Source organism: Rousettus aegyptiacus, unplaced genomic scaffold (genome assembly GCF_014176215.1).
Source record: "Rousettus aegyptiacus isolate mRouAeg1 unplaced genomic scaffold, mRouAeg1.p scaffold_m13_p_17, whole genome shotgun sequence".
In the NCBI taxonomy this organism is placed as follows: domain Eukaryota; kingdom Metazoa; phylum Chordata; class Mammalia; order Chiroptera; family Pteropodidae; genus Rousettus; species Rousettus aegyptiacus.
Window position 1 is genome coordinate 9,128,588 of NW_023416292.1, and position 14,962 is coordinate 9,143,549.

At 34.4% G+C, this 14,962-nt stretch overlaps 1 protein-coding gene and 1 pseudogene across 2 annotated transcripts; both read left to right on the top strand.

The window, feature by feature from the left end:
• Positions 1 to 5: 5 nt before the first annotated feature.
• On the top strand, positions 6 to 14,732 carry TATDN3 (TatD DNase domain containing 3). 2 transcript variants are annotated; one of them, XM_016166529.2, is made up of 10 exons: positions 6 to 150; positions 1,880 to 1,912; positions 2,825 to 2,898; positions 3,106 to 3,190; positions 5,498 to 5,560; positions 6,423 to 6,532; positions 6,697 to 6,752; positions 7,872 to 7,984; positions 10,724 to 10,801; positions 13,305 to 14,732. In XM_016166529.2, the coding sequence occupies exons 1-10, from the start codon at positions 85 to 87 to the stop codon at positions 13,446 to 13,448; spliced, it is 822 nt and encodes a 273-aa protein (XP_016022015.1). In that variant the 5' UTR covers positions 6 to 84; the 3' UTR covers positions 13,449 to 14,732. The 2 variants fall into 2 exon arrangements, with proteins under 2 accessions (XP_016022015.1, XP_016022013.1); XM_016166527.2 differs by having other exon boundaries at positions 7 to 150; positions 10,721 to 10,801.
• On the top strand, positions 3,820 to 3,938 carry LOC118613141 (annotated as a pseudogene).
• Positions 14,733 to 14,962: the final 230 nt, after the last annotated feature.

The window sequence follows — 14,962 nt, forward strand, 5'->3', positions numbered from 1 at the left end:
GCGTGCGGCCGGAAACTCGGCCCGCCGCAGCAGCGTTCCGGCTGAGGCTCTGCGACTGTGTGAAGTGCTACGGCGGCGGCGACGATGGGTGCGGTGGGCTTAGGGTTGGTGGACTGTCACTGCCACCTCGCCGACCCAGACTTTGACCGCGTATGTAACGGCGAGACCCGGCCCGTGGGAGCGGGGCGACCCCCGTCCTTTCCCTTCAGGTCACCTTTGCTCTTTTCCTTTAGCACGAAGCCCCAGATCCTCTCAGGCCCCTGTCTATGGCCCTTGTGACTTGCCCCTGACTTCCTATTTAACCTCAGTCATACTGATTTTTTTTTTTTTTTCTGATTCTCAATAACGAGAAGTCTTCTATCTCTACTTTTATTCGCTATTCCGGGTTCTTCCCCCTTCCTCCTCTTGGCCTGGCTGTTTATCCCACCTACCTCTCAGCTCCTGGCTGAGAGTCCACTTTCCCCTGGACCGGTTTCCCGAAACACGGACTCCCTCCCACTCACTGCGTGCTCCACTTCTAATGGAAGAGAGAAGCAAACACAAAGATCAGAGTTACAAAGTGTTTTGCCCGCTACCTTGGGAACTAGAGGCTCTTACTAGAGAAGGAAGAGCGGAGTCTGTTTTAGGGGGGGAAACCTCTCAAGAGGTGACACTTACATTGGGCCTGGAAAGACAGAGAGCCAGGCAAACAAGGAGATGGGTGTACGGTGGTGAAGAAAGCAAGCAGGTTGAATTTGGCGCGTTCATGCTACCAAAATGCTGGATGGAGCCTGATGAGCTAGAAAGAGGCATGAAACAAGACGGGAGAGGTTTGCAGGAGATAGGTGAGGTAGGTCAGTAAGGAGTTTGGATTTCATTAGGAGAACGATGCAGATCTAGTAAAGATTTTTTTCTTTTCTTTTCTTTTCTTTTTTTGAGAGCAGCAAGATCTGATATCCATTTAAAACTGTTTTGCTGATGTGAGTAAACGGATAGAGGAGAGCAAGAGTGGAAGCTGGAAGACCAGTTTGGAGGGTTTTGTAGTATGTAGACAAGAGGCAATGGTGGTTGCTTGGGTAATTTGAGAGAATTGGATGGACTCAAGGTATATTTTAGAGATAGGATCTGTTGTACGTTCCGGGTGAGGAATTGGATGTAGAGAAGGAGGGAAAGAGAAGACTCGATGCTGTAGGGAGGATGGTGGTGCCCTTTACTGTGATGAAGGAAGATAGGTTGGGCAGGGCAGGCAAAAGGAGTAGTTTTGTTGCGGAGAAAGTAAAAAGTTATGTTTGGCACATATCGAGGCCTAATATCCAGGATGGAAAGCAAATGGTTTGAATTTGGCCCATTCATATAATCCTTTTTAAATGTGAATCTCAGAGTTTGGAGAGAAAAATAGGCTGGAGATAAAAATTGGGGACTCACTAGTGTAATAGTGATATTTAAACCTGTGGATACAACCATTTAAGGTGAGTACAGAGAGAGGAGCATAGGGTCCTGTAATCAGAAGAGAGAGAGCCAGTGAAGGAGACTGAGAAGTAGCCAGTAAGAGAGTATTTGCAGGAGAGTGGTATTGCAGAAGCCAAGAGTGGAAAATATTTCAGGAAGGAAGGAGTGAACGAGTAAGAAGTTTCTGATGCTGGTGAGAGGTAGAATAAGAGGAGGACAGAGAAGTGTCCTTTACATTGGACAATAACTTTCTGTTTTAGTGCAGTGGAACAAGACTTAGATTTTACTGAGAAAGAGTAAACAGAAGGTAGGTCGGTGTAGGCTCTTCACATTCCACCATGCTGTTTTTTGCCATCATTGTCATTCTTTGCGATGCCTCAACCACATTGATAATACACAGCTAAGGAGCAGTTACATATTCATCTAAGATAATTGTGATTCTTTTTTTTAGGATCTGGATGATGTCTTGGAAAAAGCCAAGAAAGTAAGTCAGTATTTATAGTTCCCTGTTTTTTTGTTTTCTCTTTCCTACTAATTTCAAGCTAGAACAGCTCGAAATTTAGATATGCTATGCTGATGCTTCACTAATAATAAGTTAATAATAAGTTGCATTTATTAAGTGTTTACTATGTGCTGAGTACTGAGCTAAGCCCTTTCTGTGCATTATCTCATTTCGTGTTTCATAACAACCTTCTGAGGAAGCTACTATTTTATAGCTAACCATTGCCCATTTTATAGATGAGGAAACTAAGGACTAGAGATTAACTTGTCCAATAGACGCACTGCTAGTGAAGTGATCAGACAAGATAGTCTGAATCCAAAACGTGTTTCTCAGCCACGATGCTTATTAGCAATATGGAACAGATTAGTATATCTGTCAATTTTAAAATTAACATTATTCTGGAAATCTTGGAGAAATTGTAAAAGTTTTTTTGATTTGTTTGGAAAAAATATTAATTTTTATAAGTATTTATGAAATTCATTATAACTAGGATTTGGTCTTCCCCAAAAGTGTTAGTGAGAATTGATTGCCAGTACATTTTTATATGCAGCCATCTTTCACTATGACAGATTAATTAAGAGCGTGGGCTTTGGATTTACATATGCCTAATGATCTTGGGCATGTTATTTGACTCCATCCAAAATTCTGTCCTGATCTATACAATGGATTACAGCAATGCCTACCTCATTGGGTAGTGTAGATTAAATGAGGTAATATTTATGTTCACTGAACATAGTTCCTGAAACATAGCAAGTACTCGGTGATAGCCATTATGATTATATTGATGGAGTATGAATGAGGAAAAATAACTAAAAACACAGAAAATATTACAATTTTATTTAATTATATTGGATATATATTGTTTGTGACTCCGACTATTCCTTTTTGTTTCAGGCCAATGTTATGGCTCTTGTGGTGGTTGCTGAACATTCAGGAGAATTTGAAAAGATTATGCAGCTCTCAGAAAGGTGCTACTTCTCATTAAGAACTCAGAGTTACTAGTAAGGATGCAGTTATGATGTCATATTTATAATATCAATGATCATTTTTAAAGAGAATGAGAAGAAAAATATAATAATAATATAGCCCTAAAAATATTCTTTCCTACTTGTTCTTTAGAAACATTGTCTACTCGTCTAATATTCCTGCTTTCTTAATTTTTTATACATTTTTAGGTACAATGGATTTGTCCTGCCATGCTTGGGTATTCATCCAATTCAAGGACTTTCACCAGAAGACCAAAGAAGTGTCACATTAAAGGTAACAGATAACACAAGAACCATGAAAAAGGATAATACCTTTGACTCAGTAATCCTCCTCTCTCTGATTTATAGTCTAAGGCAATAATCCAAAATAAGAAAATACTACTTTCTTTCCCAAAGATGCTCATTACACCATTATATAATAGAGAAAAAGGGAAGCAGCCTAGAGATTCAGAAATAAAGGAATAATTAGTTACCTCGTAGAGTGTTAAATATACTGTATTTATAAAAAATGAGGGTCATATAGTTTATGTAGCAACATGGGAAATGTTTACAGTATAGTATAGGAAGAAAAGCTGGATACCAAATGATTTATTCAGTATGAGTTATATCACATAAAAATATATTCTATAATGAAAAGACTAGAGAGAAACACAGAAATGATAGTAGCTGTAATGATCTGGTAGAATTATAGTGACTTGTTTTTATATTTTTTTATCATGTTATATTGCTTTGGCAAAAAAATGATAAAATATCCAGAAAAAGAAAGATACAAATTCATAGATACATTACTGTAAGGGAACAGATGAATTCAAGTTCACAACATTCTCTTTGAACATTAAACCATTCCTCTAGGAGCATTCTTGATCTATTAAACTGTATTACTTTTATTGCCTCTTTAAAAAAGATTCTGGCCATGTCACCCTAAACAAGCCTGATCCTGTCCGATCTCAGAAGCTAAGCAGGGTCGGGCCTGGTTAGTACGTGGATGGGAGATCATCTAAGAAGACCAGGTGCTGTAGGTGTAAAAAATAAAAAATAAGGGATTGTAAACCGACAAGGTCCTTGCAATCTGTGAGGTCAACCAAAGGTTTCCTCACCTAAAGGAAAAAAAAATCATAAAAAAGATCCTACCCACAAGATCTCACATACTCAAAATAGTCAGTATTTTTTATATTTAAGGCTTGTCTCCTGACTCAGCATCAGGGAGGTGTACAGTTTCTTGAGTGCTTTATTACATAATGGGCTCAATAGCCCCATTTTGTAGCAATACTTTTTGTTACCTATAAATAAATTAAAATATGAGAGCTATCCTTTTTTGTAAGAATGAATTTGTATTTTTACATTAAGATAGTCCAGATAGCTCTACTTATTTTGAAACAAAATTACTTTTAATTCACTGCAGGTAAAAATAAATACGCTGTAGCTCTCCTGAGTTGTTGATATGCTAGTTAGCTAAATTGCCAGAGTTACAGTTCCCAAAATGTTGGGGATCATAGTGGGACAGCATTTGTTTCATTTATGCCAAGATTTATATTAAAAGGCATTGATGTAGTTAATCAGTCAAGTGTTTGCTGAGTACCTACTGCATTCCAAGCACTGTAGCTTAAAATCTCTCTCATGGAAGCTAGATTCTAGATGGGAGCAGACAGGCAATCAACAATTAGATACACAAACAGGAAAACTTTAGGTAGCTTTAAATGCATTAAAGACAATAAAACAAGATTATATGATAGGGATTGTGGATGCTGGCTATTAGATTGTGTAGTCAAAGAAGACCTCTCTGAGGTAGTGACATTTGAACTCCAACCTGCATGCTACAAAGGAATTGGTCAAGCAAAGAGAAGGGTCAGAGTGTTGTAGGCAAAGGAAACAACCAAGCACAAAGGTCCTAAGGTGGGAACAAATTTGAGTGGTCAAGAAAAAGAAAGAGCAGATATGACTAGAGAGAGGGAGAAGTAATGAATGATGAGGTCAGAGGGATTGGGCAGGGACGGTTTCATACAGGGCCTTGCTGGATGTTCGCTTATATCAATGGGGGATTTAAAGTGAGGAGTGACAAGAAGGGATTTATACGATTTAGGTTTTGAAGGAAACCTTTTGGCTATCATGTGAAGGATGAAATCAGTGAAAATAGTGCAAAAGATGTATGGGATTATTACTATTATAAACTCACAAACCATTAGTACCCTAAAAGAAGGACATATCATAAGGCACTCCCAAAAACTCACTTGCAAAGGCACCTCCCACATGGCTTTCTTCTCTCTTGCTGAGCTATTCCAGGAAATCCAAATCAGTCCTCCCAAATGCCAAGAAATGCCTCCTAAATAGAAGGAAGTGTTTAAGTGGGAATCTTCATAAAGTTATATTCTTATAACCTGAATGGGTGTGGGATATTACTACTCAAATTTCCAGATAGAAGTACTCGCCATTATAGGATTACTATTCCTAATTCCTCAACTGGTTAAAGGAATTGAATATATGTAAAGGACCCAGTACAGCATGGTGCCTGGCATATAATAGGTATTTATAAGATATTAGTTTCTTTTTCCTTCTCTTTTAACAAATATATTTTTTCTCTCAGGATTTGGACAAAGCTTTGCCCATTATTGAAAATTATAAAGACCGATTGTTGGCAATTGGAGAGGTAAACACCCATTAGTTGATCAAATGACTTCTAATCCTGACTTTCATATGATTTATGAAAATAATACTTAATTCAGTTTTGGTTATTATAACAGACTTGAATAATTATGTTCACCCTGTTCAGCTGAATAATGATTTATAGAAACTTTGACAATAAGCAAGAGCTTGGGGATGAAACAGTAGAAAGCCTCACCAAAGACCTATGTTAATACTTTATTAGCATTTCCGTATACTTTGTTCTCTTTTTTTTTTTTGCTTAAATATGTGTCATCTCTCTAGTTAGTTAAAATAGTATATACAAACATACTTTACATAGGCTAGAGTTTATAATTAAAGAACATTTTATTAAATTATTTACAGTTGTGAAACATTTTTATCACTTGGTAATAAATTCCACTTCTACTTAAAGATAAAGACAAAAGATAAGAATAACAGTTAAATTCAGAGTATAGATTATAACAATGCATGCCAAAAGAGTATGCAAGGGGAACAGTCATTTATAATCTTTTCTGTCCAATGTGATGATCACATGTAGCTGCTGAGCACTTGAAATGTGACTGGTCCAAATCGAGATGTGCTATAAGTATAGTACCCCAAAGAAACAATGTAAAATAACTCAATAATTTTTATATTGATTATATGTTAAAATAATATTCCTATGTAATAATGATGGTAATGTTTTAGATATATTGGATTAAATAAAGTATTAGTGTTTTTGATGTGGCCACTAGAAACTGTAAAGTGACATGTAGCTTGCATGTTTGGTTCCCATTATATTTCTCTTGGACAGTACTGATCCATAGTATGTCTTTTGGGGTTCATTAATATATAAAAATGTAATTTTGTTTTTTTTTCTCTTATAGGTGGGACTAGATTTCTCCCCCAGATTCGTGGGCACTGATGAACAGAAGGAAGAGCAAAGACAAGTTCTAATCAGACAGGTCCAATTAGCCAAAAGACTAAATTTGCCTTTGTAGGTTAATTAATCATCTTTCTTTATTAATAGCTATAGAGCAAATTAAGTAATGACTCCTTCAAAATGAAGCTCTACATTTCCTTTTTGCTGAATTATTTTAATAGAACAAAGATAATATTACCCGATTAAGTACCTAAACGGAATTTTTTGTTGTTAAACAGAAATGTTCACTCACGCTCAGCTGGAAGACCCACCATCAGCCTCTTAAATGAGCAAGGTATTTAAGCTCTTGAGACAAATGTGCCTAATGTTTAAGTTTGGCAGTTCAAGTCCATATTCTTATAGAAGATGCCATGTTTTATTTTCTTAAATGGAGAGACATAGGGCAAGAGTGGAGTGGAAATCAACTAGGGTGATTTTACAAATCAGCCTACTGTTTACAGGGTTTCAAGGTCATTGTAACATTTTTCAGGCCAGGATAAAGCAAATGAAAAATTGGATCAAATAATTTATATTCCTAAAGTAAAAATATATCTTATAGCATTGTTTTTCAAATTTTTTAAAGAGCTGTCCATAGTAAGAAATATACTTGGAGACTCAATATATAAACATGTATGCTGTTTTTGATATTAAGACTTTATTTTGAGACTCTGTCTATACACTTACAGAAAACCACAAAAGTTTAAGAAGCAGTACATCTATGTGTATGTGTGTATAGGTGTGTGTGTGTGTGTGTATGTGTGTGCACGCGCGCGCGCATACACTGGTCAGTCGTGACCCACTAAATTGATTTTATAACTCACTGGTGATTGTAACCCACTAATGGTCAAACCTGCCATTTGAAAAAACAGTGTCAAATAGTGAAGTAAATGTAATTGCCTACAACTAGAAAGCATTGCATTTCTCAGTGATGAGTGCTGAACCCTTTTGGAATCACAGCATGATTTTTAAGCAAGCTAAGCAGCCATCCTTTAAGAAGTGGAGGTGCTTTCATGAAGCTAACTATTCACTTGTGAGTCGGTTAGCTCCCCCTTTCTTCTACTAGCACTCTTGCTAAGGACTGTTTGGCTGCTTAAAAACCTCCTATTAGGAACAATAATTTGACAGTTCACAAAGTTCTGGAAAATGTTTGATGGTGTAGAAGATTAAATTGTTTAAAAATTTGCACTTCAATTTTAATATTTTAATTCTGAAGATTAAGAATTAACTATATTTTTATTCTACTGTTTGAACGCTACATTTATCCACCGTTTAGAAGTCATAAGACCTCAACTTTATATCATAGTGACCAACATTTAGTTAAAGTTTCTGATCTTTGTTGTTCAATTTGATTAATTAATGGAAAAACCTCTTAGGAAATAAAATAGTACTTTGATTTATCTTTTATTTTTGAGAGGTGCTGACAAAGTGCTGCTACATGCATTTGACGGCCGGCCATCTGTAGCCATGGAAGGAGTGAAAGCTGGGTACTTCTTCTCAATTCCTCCTTCTATCATAAGAAGTGGACAGGTAAATTCTTTTACCTCATCTTACACTTTGTGAAATATACTTTAAAAGATGAGCTTTTATTACATACATGTGAAACTATTCTAGTTACTTTACAAAAATTAATCTTAGGTCCCTACTTCCTTATGCCAATATCATACTGTCATGATTGCATTTGATTTACAGTAAGTTTTAAAATCAGGTAGTATGAGAATTCCAGTTACCGCTTTATTTTCAAAATCATTTTGGCTATTCTAAGTCCTTTGCTTTTCTATCTGTGTTAGAATAAGCTTCATGATTTCTACAAAAAAAAATCTGGCCAGGATTTTTATCAGGATTACTTCGAATCTATAGATCCATTTGGAGATAATTGATGTGATCACAGTATATCTGTTATTTAGATCTTCGATTTCGTTCATCAATGTTTTATAATTTTCAACATATAAATCTTGCACATATTTAGTTAGATTTATCCCTAATTATTTCATATATTCTATTTTAAATGGCACTGGTTTTAAAATTTTAGTTATCAACTATTCATTGCTAGTATCTAGAAATGCAATTGATTTTTAGATATTAAACTTTTATCACATTACGTTGCTGAATTATTTATTAGAGCCAGGAGAGTTTTATAAAATCTTCACGATTTTTTATGTAGACAATCATGTCATTTTTCAATAAAGATAGATTTACTTTTTCCTTTCCAATATTTGTGCCCTTTATTTATTATTAAATTTTTCCCCCTTATTTCATGTATACAACTACCAGTAGAATATCTAATAGAATAAAAGCAGACATCCTTCCCTTTTTCCTGTTTAGGTGAAAAACATTGATTCTTTTAACATTAAGTATGATATTAGCTGCAGATTTTTCATAAATGCCTTTTTTCTGGTTAAGGAAGTTCTTTTTCTAGTCTGCGAGTTTTTATCGAAAATAGATTTTGGATTTTGTCAAATGCTTTTTCTGCATCTACCGAGATGACCATGTAGTTTTTCTTTTCATGGCATGTAATTATATTGGTTGATTTTCTAATGTTGAACCAACCTTGCACTCCTAGGACATATTCTACTTGATATTGATATATTATCCTTTTCATAGTTTCTTTTTGTAATTTTTTTTCTTTTTGTAATTTCCTCAGGGTTGAACCTTAGATAATTTATTTGAAACCTTTCTTGTTTTATAACATAAACATTTAATGTTATAGTTGCATTAGCATTAATCACTTATAGTTACAATCCACAAATTCTGATATATGCTGTGTTTTCACTTTAAGCTCAAAACATTTTCTAATTTACCTTATGACATCCATTGACCGTAGCGATTATTTAAAAGTGTTTTGTTTAATTTCCAAATACTTAGAAATTTTCTTGATATCTTTCCATTGTTGATTTCTACTTTAGTTCTGTTGTATTCAGGAAACATACATTGTATGATTTTAATTCTTTTAAATTGGCTGAGGTTTGTTTGATGACCCAGAATATGGTTTATCTTGGTGAAGAGAACATACACACTTAAAAAGAAAGTGTGTTCTCCTATTGTAGAGTGGAGTGTTCTGGAAATGTCAATTGATAGTCCAAGATTATTTTTACTTTCATCTCTTGTGAAGAAATTTATTATTTAGTAGTGATCTTTGGTTTTGGTATATTTGTTTTTCAAAACTAAAATACTATTTTTTTCTAATTTTAAACATAATATTTGTACATTATAGAAAGTAAAACATTTCAGAAAAGAACAAATTTCAAGTTGACCCAGATCTTTCCACTCAGAGAAAATCATTGTTAACATTGAATCAGATAAAATAAGAAGATAATCTTATTCTTTTTGTTTTGAATCAGCTTCATGGATATCTGTGTCAATAAATATAGACCTACCTCATCTTTAAAATGATTGCATAATATTTCATAATCTAGATGTACCATAATTTATTTAAGCATTAACTTAAGTAAATGTTAGGTTGTTTCTAATTTTTCAGTATTATAAACAGTGCTTTGGTGAATACCTTTGTACATCCACAAACATATATGCACATTCATGCTGTTACTCCCTATAAATGGAATCACTGAGAAAACTGGTGTACATTTTAAAATTTCTGTTTAAATTGTCACATTTCCTAACTTTTTATGCATGAGTATACCTATTTCTGGACGTTTGAAATTTTAATCTTAATTTATTGTAACAATATTCTACTTTGCATCATGTGTTTCCTTCCTAATTTTTACTTTAAAAGTGCAATGGTAGCAAAAGAATTATGTTCCTGGTATAAAACTCATTGAGTTCATTGCAATCCAGACAGAAAATTATAAATTATAATTCAGACAGAAAATTATAAATAAGATCTACAATTTAAAATGTACATATGAACTTTGGATTTATAAACAGAAAGGCTTGAGTGACTTAAAAGTAGATTGTAAAAGAGTGTGATGGTGGTAGAGAAACAACAGATGTCTCTTCCTTAGATCTTTCAGTGGGCTATTTGCCTTTCAGATGTCCGGCTTGCTTGCTGGGTGTACCCCACTTTGTGTTATTGGTAACACTTCTTGGGTCCCTGGAGTCTTTGGATAATTTTGGGTAATGAATGTTTCTGTTTAAATCTGTTGGTAATGGAATGAAGAGAACATAATGAACGTTTATTAATTGAATACTGAAGCATGAATTTTGAGTTCTTGCAGAGTAGAATGCATTGACATGTAGGTTTAATGCTCCTTTCTTTAAGTCTTTATTTGTATGTTTTAAACTTACTAGCTTTCTCTTATCTTTAAGAAGCAGAAACTTGTGAAACAGTTGCCTTTAACTTCAATTTGCTTAGAAACAGATTCACCTGTACTAGGACCAGAAAAACAGGTAAGTGATTTTCTGATTTCTACAATATTTAGAGTATATCTTTCATTTGAGCTATTCTCAATTTAGCTGTGTTTTTCATTACAGTGTAAATACAATGAAATCCTATTTTAATGCTAGGTTGAGAGGATATATTAACTTAATTTCTGGTCTCTTCTAAATACAATTCTTGTGCCCCAGAGAATATTATTTGATATGAGCTATGTCCTAATTTATGTAATAATGAGAGCCAGACCAGTATAGCAAACAGCTCAGTGTCTAGAGTCATAAAAACCTGAATTTGGATCCTGTCTCTGCTACCCATTAGCTGTGTGACTTTGGGTAAGTTATTAATCTCTCCGAAACTGTTTCTTCATTAGAAAATGTGGATAAAATAATAATAAAATACTTTAAGTATTATAGTGAGAATTAAATGAAATAATATATATGAAAGTGCTTAGTGGTATCTAGTATACAGTAGATACTCAATGAATGTTTATTTTTCTTTTAATTTGCATGACGAGGCTATATTTCTTTCAGTACAAGTATTGATATAGTCAGATTTATTTATGTCATTTTTGCTATAAATTCTGTTGTTGTAGGCCACAAAGAATTATATTTTAAATATCATTACTATTTAAAATTATAATTTTCTGAAAGGAAACCACAGTATCTGCTTTATTTATGTTAGACAGTGCCTGTTTGAATCACCACCTAATGTGTAGCTTATTAAGTGCCATGACTACTCATCAGGTCTGTGTCTCCATGCCTACCAGATCCAGAGGTCTGGCTCTCAGGAGTCAGAGGTCTGGAAGCAGTGGTGATGTGCTTATTAATACTATGACTGTTGGTGATTGCGAGGTGAATTTTGCTCACTAATGTTCAGTTGGTTGCATATTTTTATAAGTCAGCTCTTATAAGGATACAGAAGACAGAAGAATGAGAAAATAGAGCATCGCAACTCCAGTTATTTTTTTTTTGTTTGGGTATAGGACAGAATGGTAGAGAATTGCCTTCTTGATGTAAAATGGAAGGAAAAGGATCTAACATTTTTCTTCCTAAACAGAAATGGATTTCAAGTGCTGTTGTAACTCAGTTTTATGTTTGTATTTAGTCGATTTGATAAAAATTGTGAGTGGCATAGCGCTTTGTACATAATAGGTTCTCAAAAATATTGAATACGTGAATTTTTAGCTGATTATGCTTTTTGTTAAGTAAAATGTTTATATTAGAAAATTAGAAAACACAGAAAATCATAAACAAGAAAATGGAACTCTTTACCACTAAAACCACTGTAGTGTAATGGCTTAAGAGCATAAACTCTGATGTCAGACTGCACAGGTTTAAACCCCAGCCAGCTGCTTAGTAGGTATTTAGGATCCCTTCTTACCAATTAAAAAGGAATGCTAATAATAATAGTATCTATCTCATAGAGTTATTTTGAGGATGAAATGAGAAATTTCACAAGAAGCTTGGAACAAAACCTCACCAACAGTAAGCTCTAAATAAACACAAGTATTATGTCCTTTCAGACTTTTATATCCATATATGTACACATATATATTTTTCATAAAAATAGGATTAGCCCAAACACATCATTTTATAACTTGCTTTTATGTGGATATGAATATGTCAGTAAATATACTTTTCCTCATGTTGTTTAATAACTGCATAATATTCCAGTGTGTGAGTGTACCATAATATATTTAACTTGATATTGAGATTTAGGTTCTTTTCAGTACAGTATTATTAACGATATGATAAACATTCGTGAACATAAATCTTGGTGGACATTTTTGATTGTTTCCTTAGGCTACATTGCCAAGGTTATTTTTCTTAACCTTAATAGTTATCTTATTCCTCTGAACATTATCATCCTGAGTAGATAACTTAATGGTAAGAATAATAGTATATTTCACCAAATCTAAATGCACACTCTAAATGATTGTAAATGTACCACTGTTTTGTAACTATTAAGAAAAAAACCATACCAATTATACTATGATATGCGTTGAATGTAAGTAGAATATGTATCAATTTCAGAAATGTTAAAATAGGAGAGAAATGCATCTTAGAATCAGTACAATCTATTTAGTCTTCCAGATACACAATGGCGTTTCTTGAATCAAACTACAATGTAGTGAGTTGAGGAAGCCAAGCACCAGAGCAGTGACCTTTACAAGTACTTGGTTAAGCAACAATCCAAGAGATAGTTAATCCATTAGTCATCCAGGTCATCATGTGTCAACTATTTGCAGATTGCTTTATAAGCTTGGTGCTGGGACCTAAACCGTTATACCTTATAGCTCCTTACAAGAGCAACATAGACTTACAATCAGTGTTGTAGCTATACCTTTTTAAGTTCAGGACCTTCTCCCTAGCCTCACCTGCCTTCTTGCTCCATAAGAAATAAAAGGAGCTTATCGTTGTTTTTACCGACTCATTTTCTTCTGTTTTATCTACAGTCTCCAAGGATTGCTTCTCTTATAGTCACGTTTGATTTGGTGTCTGCTTTGTTCTATTTCAGGTGCGGAATGAGCCAAAAAACGTTTCCATTTCAGCAGAATATATTGCCCAGGTGAAAGGGATCTCAGTGGAAGAAGTTACAGAAGTGACAACACAGAATGCATTGAAACTGTTTCCCAAGCTTCGGCACCTGCTCCAGAAATAGCTTTAAAATCAAATCAACTGCTGGGGGCAGCATTTGAGAAAAAGAAATGTTCTGATTAAGAGTCTGAACTGAAGAGACCATTACAGAGAGATAAAGAAGATTGTAATTTTAGAGAAACAGTTCTCTTAGAAAATAAACTGGGCTTGGATCCTGAAACCTTGGTCTGTAATTCTACCTGCTCTGTTCTGCAGTTAACGGAGTCCTAGCAGGTAATTGGGAAACACTGCTGCTTCTTACGTTGCCCTGTTAAATGGAATCACCGCACGAACTGAAACCATTTCTTCTGGCACGGGTGGCTCCCACAGGTAAAAATAACCGCCACTGTGATGGCACGAAATAGGCTAAAGTTCAGCCCTTCACTACCTGTCTTATGTCCCGTAGGGTTTATCCATTGGAAGGAGAGCATCTAGTTTCATAGACTATCAGAAATCTTCTCTTTTCTGGGTTTGTAAAATTGAACTTTAGTACTTTGTATGATGTTATTTTAAGAGAAAAATGTACAAGATTTTTAGATTAATCTTAGATATTTACTTATGAGGCCAGTGCTGTATACAATCACCATTACATGCCAAGCCCAAAAGTTTGGTCAACTGATTTTAAGTTCTAGCCTGAATTTTGTCACATTTAAAACATAAATAGCTTTATTAAAAATTTACCAGAGTTTTTTTGCATGCAGTAAAATTTTATCTTTTTAAGTTTCAAAAATCTTAGGTGTAAAAAGAGTTCTGTGGAGGGTGGTCATAGTGGCACAGCAGTGTCAATGTGTTTAACGCCACTGAACTGCGCACTTAAAAATCATTAGGATGGCGAGGTTTACGTTATGTGCATTTTACCACAATTTTAAAAAAACTCTAAAGTGTTTACCAGGTACTATGATCCATGCCAGAACCTGAGTAATTAATTTGGTTGAATTTTATAAGCAGCAATACTGGAAAAAGTACCCATCACAGAAAAATATTAACTTCCTAAAAAACAAAGTGATTTTGTATAATCAATATTTTGAAATTGATAGTGGAATCAAAACTAGTTCTAGTTGTCCGAACCAAACTAGACTAGCTAAGAAGCAGGCTTGTGTGCTTTATGTGGTACTTACCTACCTGTCAGCATCATAATCGATGAAATTCCTCCATTTGATGGGAGGTTATATTAAAGTTAGGCTTCTAAGCTGTTTTTCAGCTCTATATTTCTTTTACCTATTCCCTACCTCTTTCTGCCCATATTCATTTTGTCAAACTCCCAATTTTGAATCCTTCAAGATCCAACTTAAATGACTTTACCTTGCTAGACATGGTTCCTGCTCTCTAAATCATAACCGTTTTCTTCATTTATTCATCAATTTCTTTGTCTCATTTATTACACACACAGTTATCGAGCCCCTTCTATAGGTTAACCACTAGTCTAGAAAGGAATAAGATATCACAGTTGAATAAAGGAGATAGACTAGCAATGTAAGTAGTAGTATAATAAAGGAAGAATTAAGTGCTATAAAAGAATAAAATGTCTAATGACACTTA